The sequence below is a fragment of the Solanum lycopersicum genome, chromosome 9 (genome assembly GCF_036512215.1).
Source record: "Solanum lycopersicum chromosome 9, SLM_r2.1".
Classification (NCBI taxonomy): domain Eukaryota; kingdom Viridiplantae; phylum Streptophyta; class Magnoliopsida; order Solanales; family Solanaceae; genus Solanum; species Solanum lycopersicum.
The window spans coordinates 63,082,474-63,100,774 of NC_090808.1; the positions used below are offsets into that span (position 1 = coordinate 63,082,474).

Below are 18,301 nucleotides of genomic sequence, written 5' to 3' on the forward strand. Positions count from 1 at the left end.
CCTCTCAAGCCCCTATATTGGGACATTGAGCTATGATGATCGATTGTTCATACTTCTCCAAATGTCAATAATGTTTAGTCATCCTGAATTGCACGGCCTACATACCAATCTTGAAGGATTGTTAGGTGTAGGTGTAGGCTCATAAAGCACTTTTTAGCGTCCTAAACGATAGGGCATGCTTCCTAATAGTAATAGCAGCAGTAGAAAATACTCCAGGTTATTCAGCTTATCAACTTAAAAGAGTTTCACCTTCATAAAAATTGATTAGGATTCTCCATTTAGATACAGTAGCCGCTTAACCTATGATGCCAAGAGAATAAGTGTGAAGAAGGTAACCCAATACTCTCATGCTATGGTGAGCTGTGCAGCAAATGGACTCCCCTGGAGCAGCTAAAGTATTTCCCAAGTGATTTAAAACGACAACAATGGATTAGGGAATAGTATGTCTAGATGTAAGAGGTAAGGATTGCAATTCCCTTTTGTATCTAGTTTATACTCGACTATACCCCTTCGTTTCCCTTTTTAATACGACTTTTTGTTATAAAAGATAAAAACAACAACTGGATGCACCTTCAAACACTGATTTCCAAAGAAAGAAGCTAGCTAAGTGGGGCGTGTTTCATTTCTTCCTCCTGATTAGAAGCTATATATCCAAATGAAGATTCCCTGCAGAGTCGCCTTCTTTTATTGTTGTTATGCTTATATAAGTGGCTAAAACCGGTCAACCAATGAGAAATCAAACTATGATATGTTGCAATCACTCGAGGGAACGTACTAAGAGAGCATTTAAGTTGAGCAAGAATAACGTTTAATAACACGACAAATACCACAAAGTAAGCATTAAAAACATGATTCCAAAGAACTGAACACACTTCACAGAGGAGTTCATAAATGCAACAGAATAGTAGGATAGCATTTTGTCTATGAACATCATTGCTTTCATTCAAATTTCCCAAGTATACAAAGGGCACAAAACATGTTCACATTATAAATGAACAGCTAGACATGGAAATCGCGACTACTAAGCTAAAAGTAAAATGAAAAGAATGAAAATCATGAAGCACAATTAAACAAACTGCCTGAGACAATAAACGTTATCTTACTTTACTAGGTTTCAAGCTTTAAAGTTTAATTCTTGAGTTCTGTTGTACGTTGACAGCATTGACATCCAGCTTTCTGCATATTTTGAATGACGATCAAAAAGCTTTCACAGGGTTGTCATCATCTTCAATCCCAACTCAAATCCTCATCGTCCTCTTCAACACTAAGCCTCTTCCTCAAATCATCTCTATTGGTGCTTGCAACATGAGAAGTTGCCTTTTTGTCATCAATACCGTCAACGTCCTCAATCTCATCCCAATCCAAGTCGTCCTCATCGGCCCCAGTCGTCTTTTGACTTGAAGCAATAGGGACATCACCATCTTTGCCTGATCCATCCTTATCACTTTTCCCCTCTGAACCTTTTACTACCTCTTCCTCCTTTTTAACCAGAGGAGTAACTTCAGCGTCTTCTTTCTTACTATCTTTGTTACTCCCAACTGATTCTACGACCTTACTCTTGCCACCACCATCTACATTAGGCTGACTCTCTTCTTTCCTATCAACAGAAGCCGAACTTATAGTTTGTGATTCGTCCTGTTTTACAGCGTTGGTCGAATCCTGCTTGTTTGGTTCACTTTTATTAGTAGGCACTTCCTTCGCAACGTTGGTTGAATCCTGCGTGATTGGTTCACTTTTATTAGTAGGCACTTCCTTTGCAATGTTGGTCGAATCCTGCTTGCTTGGCTCACTCTTATTAGCAGGCACTTCCTTTGCAACGTTTGTTGAATCTTGAGTGGCAGATTCTTTCTTTACATCATTGACAGAGCTTTCAACAACAGAACCCTCTTTTCCCTTCTCATCGAATTTCGATTTGGCAATGTTCTCTTGTTCATTATTGTCGTCATCATCATCGACATCCCAAGACAATTCTTCTTCATCATCTATAGATATTGCTCTCTTCACAAGATTAGCTCTTACACTCTCTTGTTGCTTAAGCTTATACACTTTATAAAAATATCGACACCAAAAAGTCTCATTATCAACTTCATTAGGCACAACCCTTTTGAATATACCTTCCAAAGATCCATTTTCTTCAATCAAAATCTCAACTTCCTTACTATTTTCCTTCAAATCAAACTCAGATTTCCACTTCTTGTACTCCTCCAAATCCTCAGGATCCACACAGAACGTATTCGGGTCACTCTGGATATTCATCAATTGAGATTCAAACCGACTGTACCGACCCGAATTCAAGGTCTGATTCGCATCTGGGGTTTCGGATTCAGCATCAGAGGAAGCGAGAAGAGTATCTTTACCTTGTGATATAATCTCAGTTGTCGATTTGATAACACCGTCAATGGCGTGGCTGACGGTAGTTCCGACCTCGATCGAGTTAGGAAGATCCTTAACAGCTCGACTAGCTACTTCACGGAACAATTCGGTTTCTTTCTTCAACCCGGATCCGAATTCCTGTAGATCCCGACGGTATGTCTCGAGCACTGATTCGGATCGGGTTGATAATGTCTTCAACAAACCTCCGAAACTCCAAACACCAGCATCAGGACCATCAGCGCCGTCGGCGGCGTTTGAATCAGATCGTGAATTGGGTTTTTCAAGATTCTGATCCGGTACAATTTCCTTTTCCGGTGAAGAATCATGGGGCTTTTTGGGTAGTGGAGGGTCCGGTTCGGGATCATCTGATAAGATGGATTTGAAGAAATCCATGGCGCAGTGGAATCAAGAATTGATTTGAGTGTTCTGTCAAAGTGTCACCTTTGAAGAGGATGTTGTTGCCAGTTGGCAGTTCCCACTCTCAGAGAAAGACTTCATTCGTGGGCCTTTGTTTTTGCTTCGGACTCACTCTTTATGATATACTGGACTGCTTTTACAATGTTGGGCCTAAAATGTGTAGATATACAGAACATAAAAATTAAATTTTAATATAATTATGCTTCATAGCAAATATAAAAATATATATATCGTTATACATATAAAAAGTGATTGTATGATTCGTCATACATATACAAAGAAATCAATTGTATACAAAATATCATTGTATAATTTGTATATGTATAAAACGAGAAAGAGAGAAAGACAAAAGAAAACTGGGCAGGAAAATATTTATATTGTACAATTATAAGTGTATAAGACGAGGATATATACGTATTTGCATGTATAGATACAATTTTCTCTCGCTTTATACAAACAGAAACGTAATTTATACATTTCGTTCCTATTTGTATAAGTGAGAGAGACGAGAGTGGCGAGCAAGATCTGAGAGAGTGGCGAGCGAGATCTGGGAGAGGGGAACGAAAATATATGTGTATATACTTTTTCTTATCGCTTTATACAAGCACAAATTTCTATTTGTATAAAAAAAGCGAGAGAGGCAAGCGAGACTGCCACCAAATGAGAGTGAGTGGCGAGATTTCACTAGGAAGAGAGGCGAAAAATAGCAATCGTTTGCTATAGGGTACAATTAAATCAAAGTATATTTATAGCATTTAATTTGAATTAATAGTTTGCTATTATATACAATTTTCCATACTAATTATACCTATACTTTTAAAATAATTAGGTCTGTTACAAAAAATACAACATTTTGGATTTAATATGTTTGAATCACTCTAACATTTTCAAATATTTTTATTTTAGGGTCCCTTAATTCCCCTCACCTAAAATTATATGTTGTATGTATGTCATATGTGTACCTCAAGTAGTTGACGTCTCTATTGAGTGAGTCTCACTAGTCATTGATGGGTTTTTAGATACACATATAAATGTATCTGGTACGAAAATACATAATCATAAATATATTATATTTATCACACATATTAATATTTAATCCTAATTGAAATAAAAATATAAAATATGATTTTAATTATCCAATTGTGTCTTACAACAAGATATTTGACACATGTGTAACTTAGGTAAGAGATGGTCAAATAATGAAGAATAACTTTATGTGTAACAAATAGGGAACATATACGGCTTAAATTCAAGATTATGAGTACATGATTGGAAGGAACCTGCAAATAGAAAACAATAATGTAAAAATGAAATTTATGATATTTAATAGAGACATATTTATCTTTTGCAAGTTGGAATAGTCGATTATGCTCAGAAAAAGTGTGTTCGTCTTTTAAGTTTCTAGTAATGCTGAGATGGATTTAGATAGATTTTAAAAAATGTATGAATTAAACACTTCAATCCTTTTGAGTTATTGAGTACTTATGACTGATATTTACAGAATTTACATAAAAGACATTGAGTTTAACAAAATTCGTAGTTGATTTCATTCTCGCACTCATTGTGATGGTATAAATTGTTTTATATAACTATGTCATTTTAGTATGAAAGAAAATATTTTATGAAAATTTTAATTTTCTCATAATTGATTGGTCAAATAAAAAATATTTTTATTTTTTATTTGATCAATCTCATTGTTGCGCTCCATCCTATAGTGATTGTATTACTACATATAAATATAGTTTAAATAATACACTCTCTCCGTTCCATATTAGTTGGAAGATAATTTAACCAATTCACCCTTTAAAAATTTCTTGAAAATTTTACAAACAAATGTAAACACTTTCAAAAAGAATTACTTGAATGGTAATATAGAAAAAAGTTACTAATATTTTTTTAATTTAGTAAGATGAACAATTAATACAGATCAACTACTTTTAGTATAACGATCAACTAATATGAAATGGAATGAGTATTCACTTATTCTACGTCAAAAGAACAAGTAAAAAGATTCATCTTAAGAAAAAACATTTTCCATCCAAGGAAGATTGGATAAATAAAGGATAGGATAAAATGCTTTTGGGTAGATAGAGCAAAGAATCACACTACCAAAAAAAAGGTGTTGATGTTGCCCAACTCAGTAAGAATAGAATCATTTTGTTTTCAACTTTTTTGGTTCATCATATATTAATAATACACATGCTACTACTTGCTAGTACCACAAAAAAAATAAGTCCATAAAAAGCAATGGAGAAAAGAGGCCAAATTCACAATTCTCAATCATCAAGCATATGTAATCGCCTCTTTAACCTAATCATCAACACAATTTGGGTGACTATGGGAAATCAAATCCCTATTGAATCACCAAACGATATCAAAAATATGAACGGTGATATAGAAATCGAGTTCAGACACATGGAGATAGTTGGATCAAAGAAAATCGAGAGCATCAAAGAAACAACTCAAAAAAGAAATAAAGCTAAGCAAATTCCATCAGCACCAACACCAACACCAGCATCACCAGCTAGACGAAGACATTTTGTAAACGTGACTTCCAACATTAATGAGAAGACGGAAGCCTTCATAAAGAGTAAGAAGGAAGCTTTACGCAAGTCTTACCACAACGATCCAGAGAAGAAAACTTAGCTACTAATTGTTTCTCGCGTATAGTTGTCCTCTACTTCTTTTATCGTCAAAAAGTTGTATCCAAGATTTAAACTTGATGGATTTATAATAGTAAATACATTACATCTTTATAATTACGCGTTTATGATTTAATATTTGTTGAAATTTTAGTAATTTTTTCTCAACATATTTCAACAAAATCTTGGTTGGTTGATTTTTATATACATTGAAATTGACTTTCAAAATGTAAGGCTGCACATCCTTCTAGGAATGTGAAAGATAAGTCTCATCTAATATATAGATTTACCATATCGATGAAAATTCAAATCGAAGAGAAATAAAGGAGCCAACCAAATATGAAACAGAGTTAACATGAGTATGACAATACTAGTCAATTTAATCAAATTTTTTAAAAATAGTAAAGCTAATAATCATAGATACTGTAATTATATATTCATTTGTTGAAAGCTAACAAAAACAAACTATAGTGTAATATATAAGAGGAATTAATCAGTGTGATTCTTTGCTTATAGCCATCTTTCTTTAAATCCAAACATAAAATGATCATTGTGTTAGAAACTAACAAAAATAAACTATGAAGTAAATCTATTTATGTTCTCACTTTGACAATTTTTTTACTTTTCTTATTTGATGCTTGCTTCTCTTCCTAATGCAAAACATGCTTCCTCTCAAACCTTACATATATATCGGATCTACAGGATAACATGTAGATCCATATGAATTCAGTAGCTTTTACTCTTCTGTTTTTTTTTTTAATTATTATTAAGAAATTCATTAGATATGTAACGTATATATCCTGGATCCGTCATTTGTGACATGTTACTCCTCGAATGAATGTCTAGAGGAACGATAAAGATCATAAGGAGCCCATAGATGATCAACGCTACACGGTTTTCTTGAATCCAATCTCAACCATGGCTTGCCTTTGCCACTCCAATGTAGAAGGCTAATTGGTCCAGGATGCAATTCCCTACATTTACCTTCAACATTATCACCACCTAATCCATGTTGATTCCATCTATGATCAATTGGCATTATATTTCCTGCTAAAACAAGCAAAAATGGAGGCAATGATCCTAATTGATATATCCTTTTTTGCTTTTGAAGAACCATCCAATCCTCTACTTTTTTTGTATAATTTCCGTATCTCCATTTATCAACATCCATTACCAACACCCCCGTGTTGAAATAACACGGTTTTCGCCCTTCAAATGTTCTTGGCATATAAGGATCAGACCAAAACGCTTCAGTAAAATAAACGGTGAAATTTGCTTGACAATATTCAGGTGCAGCCAAAACCTTGTCACCTAATTCAACCTTCCATAACTTTGCGATGTCATCAACCATGACAAGGTCAGAATCAAGATAAATAACGCGTTTCACCTCATTAGGTATTAAATTAGCCAAATAAATCCTGGCATAATTCAACGGTTGATCTAAAGCTTGACGTATAGACTTAGATATTAGGCCACGTACCCTATGTACATCAAATCGATACACCTTGAAATTAAGGTAAGGAAACGTTGCCTTAATACTCGAAAACACCTCATGTTCATGTCTAACCCATAGGAAATGAAAGGTAACGTCTTCAGGGCACGTTGAATGTTGTAATATCGATAACACTGCAGCCATAGTACCTCTTAAATAATTAGCATCAAGTGTCATAGCCACATGCATTCTATCATTATTACCACAAGTGTCCCCATTGCGAAATGCAGGGGCCTCACGGAATACAGAAGAGTTTGACCCAACCCGCCCATCTGACACCTGATGAATGTGAACGTTGTCGCTGTTAGTGGATGTGATCAAGGAGGTTTGATGGGAAAGCAAGAGAGACAGGAGGCCAAGGAGAGGAAGAGAAGAAGAAAGGCTCCAAAAGGCCATCCAGCTCTTTGCATTTGATATAGTAATAATATTAATGTCAAGTTTAGGAGAAAGGAAAGAGAAGCAGCCATTAGAGGATGGTTAAGAGAGGTTACAAATGATTGATTCATAAAAGAAAATGGAAGGATAAAAATGTTGGGTATAATTGTGAGGGACACAAAAACTCATGGAGGATTATTCTAAGGACCCTTACTTTTTTTTATGTCATACAAATTATTTTTCTTTCATTCGGTTTATCAATTGGTTCAATAACGAATTACCAATTATTAAATAGTTATCGCACAATCTATCTATCGGCTAACCTAACCTTTACCTTCTTTTTTTTTCAATGAACGCAAAGACTTCTTTTCACTATTTTATATGCAGTTAGAATTATAAAATTCTTCTGTAGTGCAAAAGAATATAGGATTCATAGTAATATAATATAGTTAATATATGAATCGAAAAGTAATAGATTTTTTAGTTTTTAGCTTTTTAGGATAAACAATATATAATAATATATTGTAACACAATATTAAATGAGGCTAATATATATATAAAAGATAAAAGATTAAGTATGGTAACTCTTAACCGGTTAAGGATTTATTCGATAAGAAAATTGAATAATTCACTTCCACACTACTAATTCGTTGATTATAAAATTCTATTATGTTATAGCTCTTTTAGTTTTTCGCTTTATGAATATATATATATATATATATATAGGTTAACAAATTACAATTTTATAATCAACAAATTATTTGTATAAAAGTGGATTATTCAATTTTCTTATTGGATAGAGTTACCAATATATATATATATATTGGTAACTCTATCCAATAAGGAAATTGAATAATCCACTTTTATACAAATAATTTGTTGATTATAAAATTGTAATTTGTTAACCAGATGTTTATTCAATAACTCAGCTAATTTTTCAGTTGGCTTATTGATTATTATGAACGATTTTTGAACGCGCCTAACAAGAATATAATGGACATTTGGTATTTGATTTTAAATTTTAAATTATGAAATAAATCATATTTTTGAGTATTTGTTTGCAAAATTATCATATCCAAACCGGATTATAAAGTAGTGCATATAATTAAAAAGTGCATTAGTGTAAATTACTCATGGAAAATTAAAATAGTTAGAACATCAATTTCCATATTCAGGAGCAATTGCTAGAGTTATAAAATATGAATGTTTTTACACTAATTATATAATTATGTATATGTATAAAAATTATGTGTATAATTTATCGATTGATTCAATTATTTTTTTTATATTTTGGAAGAAAGAAAAACAAAATAAAATATTATCGAATTTAAAAAATGTATAATCAAATCAATCACAAATAAAATCATGTTGATTTTTTTATTATTATTTTTAGTTTGAATTGATTTTTTTTCAAATTATGAACACCGTTAACAGTGATATTTGAACCAATATGCAATTACTATTATTTTTATTTTAATTAATGAATAACCTAAAATATCTATTACTATACTGAATTTTAATAACGTTTTTCAATTTTCATTTAATTAATATGGAAAATAAAATTACAAAATAAAGACATGTTATTAGATTTTTGTATTTAGATAACTTGGGAAATATTTTTTACCATGAATTGCGGGTTTCGAAAACACCATCATGCAGGATTATTAGCTTTGCTTTGTGGTCTGAACCAAGCTCAAAGAAATAAATAACAATAATAGCATCGACTCAAATTTATATATTTATGTTTAGGGGTATTCGTAGTTTGATTTAGACTGGTTATTGATTAAAAGTAAAATCAAATCAATTTAATTGGTTTTTTAAATTTCTAAAACCAAATCAAATCAAACGAAAAAAATAATTATCAGTTTAGTTATTGTCGGTTTGGTTCGGTTTTGTTTGATTTGGTTCAATTTTTCTGATTTATTTGGTTTGAAAGTAATATTTCTTTAAGGACGTACATATCTCAATAGACACAAACACCAAGTACACGAACAATCTACAAAAAAGATAATGTCGATTCATTCAAGCAATTAAATAATATTAGAGTTATCATTACACGAACAAAGTGATTCATTTAAGAGAAAGTGTGTTATTTTATGTGACTTAGGTAAAGACTAAAACGAATTTTGATGGACTTGGATTTGAGATATTTATACTTGGGTTAAAGTGTTGAACTTGATAAAATGATGAAGTTAAAGACTTAAGTTAATTAAAATTAACAAAATATTTTTAATTAATTTATGAACTATGTAAATTATCCGTGCTTCGCACTGAATTGAACTATTTTCTTAGGCTTACGTATGATCATTCCATAATATTTGTATTTACGATACATAATTGGCAAAAACTTTTTATCTTAAGGTAAAGCGTTTTCTCCAAAATCTTATAGTGCTATATTTTTTAAAGAAAACTATTTTTGTTATACAAAAATAATGAGTCATATATAGATTTTAAGTATAAGAAAGAAGTATGAGAGAATCTCCCTTGAAATAGTGAACGACATTAGAAGTTCAAAAAACAGATCATAAAACGTTGACAACAACACTCCCAAGTAAATTAGAACGTCACGTTCATACAAGATCATAATTAACTAAATTCAAATAGACGATCTTGGACTTTTTTCTATGAACGTCAATCAACCTCTTTTTTATTAATGTATGTCATATCAAGTATATGCTAAAAATGACCCTAAAATTGTTATTATCATAAATATTTTTTCGTCATTGTCTCAAAATAGTCATTACTATTTTTAAGGTTTCATAACACCAGCCCCAACTTATTTGGATTAGAACATAGTTGTTGTTATAGTTATAGTATGCTGTTACAAAAAATTAATGTAATTATCAACCAAGCAGTAGGTGGCATCTGAATGTTCACAACGGGATATACTAAACCAAAATTTTGACATATAACATATTAAAATCTCACAACATAATATTTTGAGAACTTGAACAAAAAAATATCCAAATAATAATAATAAATACGATCTTAATTTCCTAACAATCAAGAAGAAAAGGCTTGTGCTTCATATATTTTTTAAAAAGATAGTTTTTCGGGTTGTGTCCAAATTTACAGTTCACAAATTTAATTGAAAGAAGCCTGTAAGAGATATTACTTCTTTATCAAAAAATAAAAAATTAATCAAAAGAATGAGTTATCACTTTAAGAAAATGATCTTTAATGATAACAAATAAATTAATTATCATTAAATATGTATTTTCAGAGGCAATTGGTACTCTGTATAAATGTCCCTAAAATCTATAACAACATTCTATTCAATGACAATTATCAATGTCGTTAAAGGTTGTAGCACTCTTTGTAAAGGTACATATTCATTGCCGATAGAAAATATTTTTGTGATAGCGTATTTTGGACATTTGTTAGTTTCACGAAAACTTTATCTTTTATTAAGCTGAAAATAGAAGAGAAGAAGAAGTATGACAAATTAGTTAACGTGCAATAAAAGATCTGGACAAATTATCTCTATACAAATATTCTAGAAAATGTATAATGGCATACAAAATGTTTATATCTAAGAAAAAACAATCAAAATAATATACTAACTGTTGCAAGCAAGAGAACAATCATTTTGATTCTTTTAACAAACTTCATCATTGATTTTGTATTACTTATAAGATATTTGTTGTTGTGTGCTCTCAAATATAGCACAACCCACAAACAATTTTTCCAAAAGTACATATAGAAATCCTCTAAAAAGGGACAAAAGAGAATATAAATTTTCAGTCTTCCTCACTAGAATTTTGAAGATAATTAAAAAAATAAGTCACAAAAATAACAAAAAAGACGTTGCAATAGATACATAAATCACTATAATTATAGTAAAAAATTAAATTTCATGATATAGAAGAAAGAAACCTTTGAGAAATGAAATACACTTTATAATAAGCATAATTAATGTATTTTAATTCGAAATAAACATACAAATAACAATGACATACATAAAAGATTTGTTTACCAAAGAACCAAACGGAATGAATTCAACCATCAACCATTTCAACAACGTTATGAATTGTGCATCCAGAGGTCTAAGAGTTGTAATGTCGCGTTGCAATTGAAATCAATTTGCTTTGTTTATATGAAGAAGCCTGTAGAAAGGGACAAAAGGGAAGATCAATTTTCAATCATCCTTGCTGACACTTAAACAAATTTTTAAAAAGGTCGCTAAACTAGAAAATTTTTTTACAATACTTAGATGAATCACTATGACTTATAGTAAAGGTGAAGATCCATGAAAACTTTCAAGAATGAAACAAACTTCATAAAAACTCAAGTCATGTATTTGAATTTGATTGTCCTATATTGAGGGGGGAAAACCTATAAATTATAGTGGCAAGAAATTCCTCTATTTATAGATAACATAGGGTAATGTGCACAAATTAGACACTTAAACTTGTATAAAGTTGAACAAATAGATACACATGTCCTACATGTCATTTTTTATCCTATGTGGTGTCTTACGTGTACTGTGTCATGTAGGACTCATATGTTTATTTATTTAAAAGTTGGATAGTTAAAGTGTCAATTTGTGCATTATGAAAGTTGGAGGTCAAAGTTAAAATTTGAAGTCAAATTTAGGGTCCAATATATGTATTATGTCTTTTTCATAAAAGTCGCAACTCTTCATAAAAGTCACAACTTTTCAAAAAAGTTACAACTTTTCCTAAAAGTCACATATTTTCATAAAAATCACAAATTTTCATTAAAGTAAAAACTTTTCATGAAAGGGAAGACTTGTTTTGAAAATAAATAATTTTAAAAAAATCTGATTTATGGTGGTGCCAAATAGGCGGACCTAAAGTTTTTTTTTTATTATATAAATGTATGATAATATATAAAATAATTATAAAATTTATATATCTAATTTATCGGTTCAGTTTAGTTATTTTTACAATTTTTGTAAAATTAAAACCAAATCAAGTAATATCAATTTTTAAAATTTAAAAATCAAATCTAACCAAACTAAATTAAATATCAAACTTTTTTTTATCAATTTAATTTGAATTACAATTTAATTTAATTGTTAAACCATAACCATAAATAGTCCTCAATATGCTAATAGTAAACTATTACTTCTACATATAGAATTATCATTGAATCACATATCAAGAAAGGCTAATGTAGTATTTAAAAAAAATATAACAATAACTAACCTTTTATTTATGAAACATCTCCTTCTCTTATAATAATTACTTTATTAAAATTATATCGTTTAGATCAATTACTCTTTATATGAATGAACCTTACTGTTAATTAATAAATAAAATCCTTCTGTTCTCGAGGGAAAAAAGAACTTGGAAAATATAAATTTTGTGCTTTTGCTCCAAAATTTTAAAATAAAAATCTAAAAAAGATTAAAAAAATCTTTTTGATAATTTCATTGTACAAGCTTGGCAAACAGGGTTTAAGAGAGGTTTTAGGGTTTCTTCTGCACTAGTTCTTCTTCTTCTTCCTTTTGTTCACAAAATCAGAAAAAAATGAGAGGAATACAGTTATCTTTCAGCAACACCCAAAAGCTAAGATTAGAAAAAGCATTAGCGCAATTGGAATCCTTTTCTTCGAAGCTTAATTCCAATGCCACTGTCATTGTTGCAGACAAAATTCCAGTCGACGAAGATGCTGCCCTCAAGTAAGTAGTTGGGGTTCTTCTATATGAATCATTTGTATCTACTCTACAACCCCTTTTTGTTCAAATTAAGAAAATAGGTGTTGATTTCATTTTTCCGATTTTTGGTATCTGACCCATTTTTGTTTGTTGAATGAAGAGGACATGGGACGTTGGAGATGGGCAATGATGTTGTTGCAAGTGTATGTGGAGTGGTTGAGCGGGTGAATAAGCTTGTTTATGTTAGACCTTTAAGGGCCAGGTTTAGTGTTTAAAGTTTGAATTTTTGTTGATTTTAAGCTTGATTTTAAGGTGAAAAAAGGGTTCTTTTTAATGTAGGTATAAGCCGGAGATTGGTGATATTATAGTCGGCCGCGTTATTGAGGTGAGTCTGATTCCCTGCAATGAGTTTCTTGTCAAGTTTGCTTCTTTCATGTTTAGGTGTTTCATTTGCTGCTAGCTCTTACATCGGTTTCTTCCAAAAATATTGAAAATTGAGTAATCTTTGCTCCTTTTATGTTTAAGTGCTTATAATTAGAAGTTTAATGCTAGTGTATGGACAATTTGTTTCTAGTTGATTGAATCGGTATTTTTGGGTAGTACTGTAGTAGTTAGAAACCTCAATTGATACGAAAGTCGAAACCTGTTGCAATGGTAAAGTTGCTCTCTTTAGTGACTGGTAGGTCATGAGTTCAAGGCTTGGAATCAACTTATTTTCAATCTACCATTTTCCCCTTACCATGCCTAACCCCGGGAGCATCTTGTTCAAAGTTCACTTAGCAAAATGCAACTCTCTCCTAATGTATCCCCAGGTAATTGTAAGGGATAGGATAGAGAGTTAAATTATTTCCGCTGCTCTTCAGGTTTTCCTAGTATGATCATAAATTCATAATAGCGTGGGTTTTTTCACTCTACCATTTGTTAGAGAAATATATTAGCCTTCACATTAATATATGGATAATCTAATTGTGCATGCCTTTGGTGCTGAATTTCAAAGAAAGGGCACTAAGAGAACATAAAGGAAAAGAACACATGTGTCCTCCTTTTTACTTGTCTCCATTTACTTTGGCAAGAAATATTAATGTTTCTTGCGGTTAGATATATATCTAATGATTATTAATATTCTTGATGTAAAGGTTGCTCCAAAGAGATGGAGGTTGGAAATTAATTTCAGCCAAGACGCTGTACTAATGCTCTCTTCTATGAATCTTCCAGATGGCATTCAGGTTATTGTTTACAATGTCACTAAGCCCATTTGAGCATAATCTCTGAATTGATTTTGGTCCCATGATGTGATGGTTATATTTTCTGGATAATTCACTAGTCAAGATTGTGTAATTTGGAGTCCTTATTGCATCTTGTCTGCATGTAAAGAAACATTTGTAAGGAATCAGTTGAGCACCGAAATCAGGACCTCCTTTATTCTGTGTCACCATATGTACCCACTTGTGACACTGCATATTGAAATCCTAGAGAAAAAAGAGCTGAAAAGATTTTCCTATGGCTGTTTTATATCATTTTTCCAAATTCTTCAGTTTCAACCCCCTCCGCCTCTGTGGCTTAAGACCCTAGTCTATTTCACTTTAGCAGCAGGGAACCAACTTTGCTCCTCTTTGAAGAAGTCATCTCTTTAACTTCCTTTGGTAACATGAATCGAATAGCCCAATGGATCTATAAGTCCAAGATAGCATGGATTCATATGGCCTACCCCAACTTGTTTGGGATCGAGGCACATTTGCTGTGGACCTGTGGTTGTAAAGGATTCACTTCTGCCTTGGAGAGTAAGATGAACTTTGTCCAGCTTTTAACTCTATGCACAATCTCATATTTTAAAGAACACTGCTGTCTCAACATTTAAATAATTAGACCTTCATGGGCAACAAGTTTCTCCCCAATTCCATTCTCTAAATTTATCATAACAGTACAGTGAATTTATCAAACTAGTATAACTTCTATTATTGTTCAATAAATGAGCCCACTGCCTGAAGCTTGCTTAAAGAGATCTGAAGTTCCCAAGGTATTGAAACTAAAGAGTTAGAAGGGTGACATGCCTATAGAAGTTCGATCTTGACTTGTGACTCGACCTGTAGAGCAGATACAACTTTTGAAGTTTGTCCCCTGAAGCAAATATACACTTCCTTTTCCTTTTTGTTTCCCTGAATTTCTGTCATTATGTTGCATTCTTTTAGGTCTTACTTAGTCATGGTCATAGTCAAACTAAAATTAACTACTTCCTCTTATTCTATGATTCCAGAGGCGGCGAACAGCAGTTGATGAACTCAATATGCGAAGCATATTTGTGGAGAATGATGTCATCTGTGTAAGCTCCCCAGCTCCTTTGACTATTTATCAAATTCTTGAAGGGACCATTTTATGTGTGGCATCCATCTGTGGATTATGATGAATGCAATTATGTCTCGTCTGTCCTTACTGATTATATGTGCATGTCATTCTCCTTTTATTTTATTTTATTTTCTGCAAGTATGGTAATCTAAGCGAAATTGTCCATCTTCAGGCTGAAGTCCGTGGTTTCCAACATGATGGGAGTCTACACCTCCAAGCTAGAAGCCAAAAGTATGGAAAGGTGTGTTTTCATAATTGAAATTAGAACACTAAATTTTGTTTCAGAGTTATTGTTTTGATTATCAGGTTGGAAATAAGCACCTCATTTTCTCACCTTTTCCTCCTCCTACCTGTTTGACCATAAAAGCTTTGTGTGGGAGTAGGACTGGGATTCAAATTCAATCTCCACAAGGTGGGGGATATACATTTCTAGCATTCACAAGAGATTTTAGGTAGATGGATTTATGGTTAATTAAAACCATGGATTAAACTTTTCCCATTTAAAAAGCGTAAAATAATTTTGCATAATAGCTGGGATGGAGTTGCTTGCTTGTAGGAAGCAGGAAGATGATATGTCTGATGAAATTTTTGAAGTTAATCTTAATTTTCCACGGTCTAACGAGTTCTCTGTCTTGTCCCGGATACACTCTAGACGTGAATAGCACTCAATATCACTATCTAGGCGAACCAAATCCCGATATCTTAAGCATTAATTTGCCACATTTAATAAATCTATTAAGTACCCTAACAATATGATAATTAATTACAAAATAATAAGTATCTTCAAATATTAATTTAAGCTCTTGGCAAAACCCCACAGTAGACCGCATATCAGTGTTCAGGAAAGTGAGTGCAGCAATGAAGCAAAGCGATTCGAGCCTTCTACGCTTCACAGACTAGAATGAGTATGTCAGCGCTTCATCGCTTAAAGCAAGCTCTTCATTGCTTAAAGCGTGAAGCGGGGCGTTATCGCTTTTTTCCGCTTCACGCTTCCCTGAACACTGCCGCATATATTTTAAACCATGTCTATATTTCAATGGATTAAAATGAATCTGTCTGTGAATATAAAGGACAATATTAGTTAAAACCTCATGGTACAAACGGCAGAAGTTTTACTTAAGCAGATGATCTGACCATAAAGTTCGAATAGAGAATACAAAGGACCTTGACATGATCTGCATTAGATTGTTATTTTGCTTTAAATACTGGCAAGAAGGCCTTTTATATGCTGCTGATATCACCATCACATAGAGCTATACTTTTCAGTTGCTTCTCGTCATGTTACGTCTCTTTTTCTTGGGGTGGTCAGTGGAATGAAATGTGCATTTTTACCTAAGCTTTGCAATTTTTGTTTGTCCCCTTGAATATATTTCAGATTTCAGACATTAATTATCAATTTGTTTGAGAACATATGCTCTGATGATTTGGTGTTTCTAGTGGTTGAGTTCTTCTGAACAATTCTATTTTTCCTTTTTAATAGCTTGAAAGAGGGAAACTACTCAAAATCCCTCCATATCTAGTGAAAAGGCGTAAACAGCATTTCCACCATCTAGATCAGTATGGAGTTGACTTGATTTTTGGCTGCAATGGATTAATTTGGGTTGGGGAACACATTGATGTAAAAGATGTAATGGTGGAGGATCAAGTAAATAAGTCCGATCCACAGAACACCCATTCATCAAGCTTACCAGGTTCTAGTGAAGAACCAACTGATACACCACTGGAAATAAGACAATATATATGCAGGATAGCAAATGCCATCACTGTATTCTCAGCTTTAGGCTTCATGGTTAATTTGGACTCCATAATGGAGACAGTTACCTTGAGCTTATCTTTAAACCTTGGTGTACATGAGATGCTTGAAGCAGAATTCCATGTTCGAGTTGCTGAGCAAGAAGCTGAACGACGGAGCACATCAAAAAGGAGGAGATAGTTTACAACTCATCATCTACATTTGCCTTTCTTGGATTGTCGATTATGCAAAAGATAGAAGAGATTAGGAATCTATTAAGCTGAATCGGGTAGCGCTATGTCACCCTTTAATTGAAAAAGATCTGTAAAAGAGTTTCCTTCTGAATATCCCCTTAAATTCACACTTTTGATTTATGTGCATTAGTAAGGAGTGTGCAGCTGAAGATCAAAGTTTTTCTTCCCAGCAATGAAAATTTTTCTTATGTTTTCACTTGTCTGTATTGCTGGTCTTTTTACTTGTTAGTGTCTAATGTTTTTTAGCTTGGAAAGTGAAAGCAATATTCCAAGTGTTATTTTTGGCTAGTCTCGTGTACATTTTTTTCTCAATTTTTGGATGGATCTCAGTAATTTGGTAAGCATTTTGAATCAAAAAAATTCAAATTGGCCACTGTAATTTAAAGCAAAACGAACAAGTTGACCAAACCTGAAGGATTTGCCCTATCATATATATATTATTGGAGTTTTTTTTTTTGAATTATTATTTCAAAAAATTTCAAGGTAAATTGAGGTGCTTTATATTATTCACATACTCCATAAAGGTATAATGTAAGGAGTTGTAACTTGCAAGCCTCCTGAAGTTTACAGAGGCAAAGGTGTATAATGTACATTGGTGAAGTGGTTAAAAAGAAATAGGGAAATAAATCAGTGACAAACTTGGTTCATGGTTCTTTCTTAGGGTTTGTTTGGTATGAATGAAAATATTTTACGATTTGGACAAAAGTTTTGAATGACCTCCCTTCAAAAGTTAAGAAATTTTTTTTTTTCCTCATATCATTGAAGAATTTTTTTTTTTGTTTTGAATGACCTCCCTTCAAAAGTTAAGAAATTTTTTTTCCCCTCATATCATTGAAGAATTTTTTTTCCCTCATATCAAACACACTGTTAGGCTTTATTCTTTCTTTGATCATAGAAATGTCCTTAGAGCATCGTCTACTCAATAAAATTAGCAGCCTAAAGTCACTTTTTTTTTAAAAAAGACCTTCAAATTTTTCAATAAAATTTATTTATATATATATATATATATATACACACACAAAAAGATAAGTGTTGTCTTTTTCTTTATTC

At 32.1% G+C, this 18,301-nt stretch overlaps 3 protein-coding genes across 3 annotated transcripts; 1 reads left to right on the forward strand and 2 right to left on the reverse strand.

The window, feature by feature from the left end:
• Window positions 1-915: 915 nt before the first annotated feature.
• Window positions 916-2,916, reverse strand: LOC101266757 (uncharacterized). Its single transcript, XM_004247437.4, has one exon. The coding sequence runs from the start codon at window positions 2,764-2,766 to the stop codon at window positions 1,228-1,230; it is 1,539 nt and encodes a 512-aa protein (XP_004247485.1). The 5' UTR covers window positions 2,767-2,916; the 3' UTR covers window positions 916-1,227.
• A 2,973-nt stretch (window positions 2,917-5,889) lies between these two features.
• On the reverse strand, window positions 5,890-7,395 carry LOC101267348 (probable galacturonosyltransferase-like 4). Its single transcript, XM_004247439.5, has one exon. It carries the CDS (start codon window positions 7,318-7,320, stop codon window positions 6,256-6,258), a length of 1,065 nt encoding a protein of 354 aa, XP_004247487.1. The 5' UTR covers window positions 7,321-7,395; the 3' UTR covers window positions 5,890-6,255.
• Window positions 7,396-12,527: 5,132 nt separating this feature from the next.
• LOC101267058 (exosome complex component RRP4 homolog) lies at window positions 12,528-17,447 on the forward strand. The gene is made up of 7 exons (XM_004247438.5): window positions 12,528-12,946; window positions 13,083-13,184; window positions 13,262-13,307; window positions 14,059-14,148; window positions 15,177-15,242; window positions 15,438-15,506; window positions 16,746-17,447. Exons 1-7 carry the CDS (start codon window positions 12,795-12,797, stop codon window positions 17,196-17,198), a joined length of 978 nt encoding a protein of 325 aa, XP_004247486.1. The 5' UTR covers window positions 12,528-12,794; the 3' UTR covers window positions 17,199-17,447.
• The last annotated feature ends 854 nt before the right edge of the window (window positions 17,448-18,301 follow it).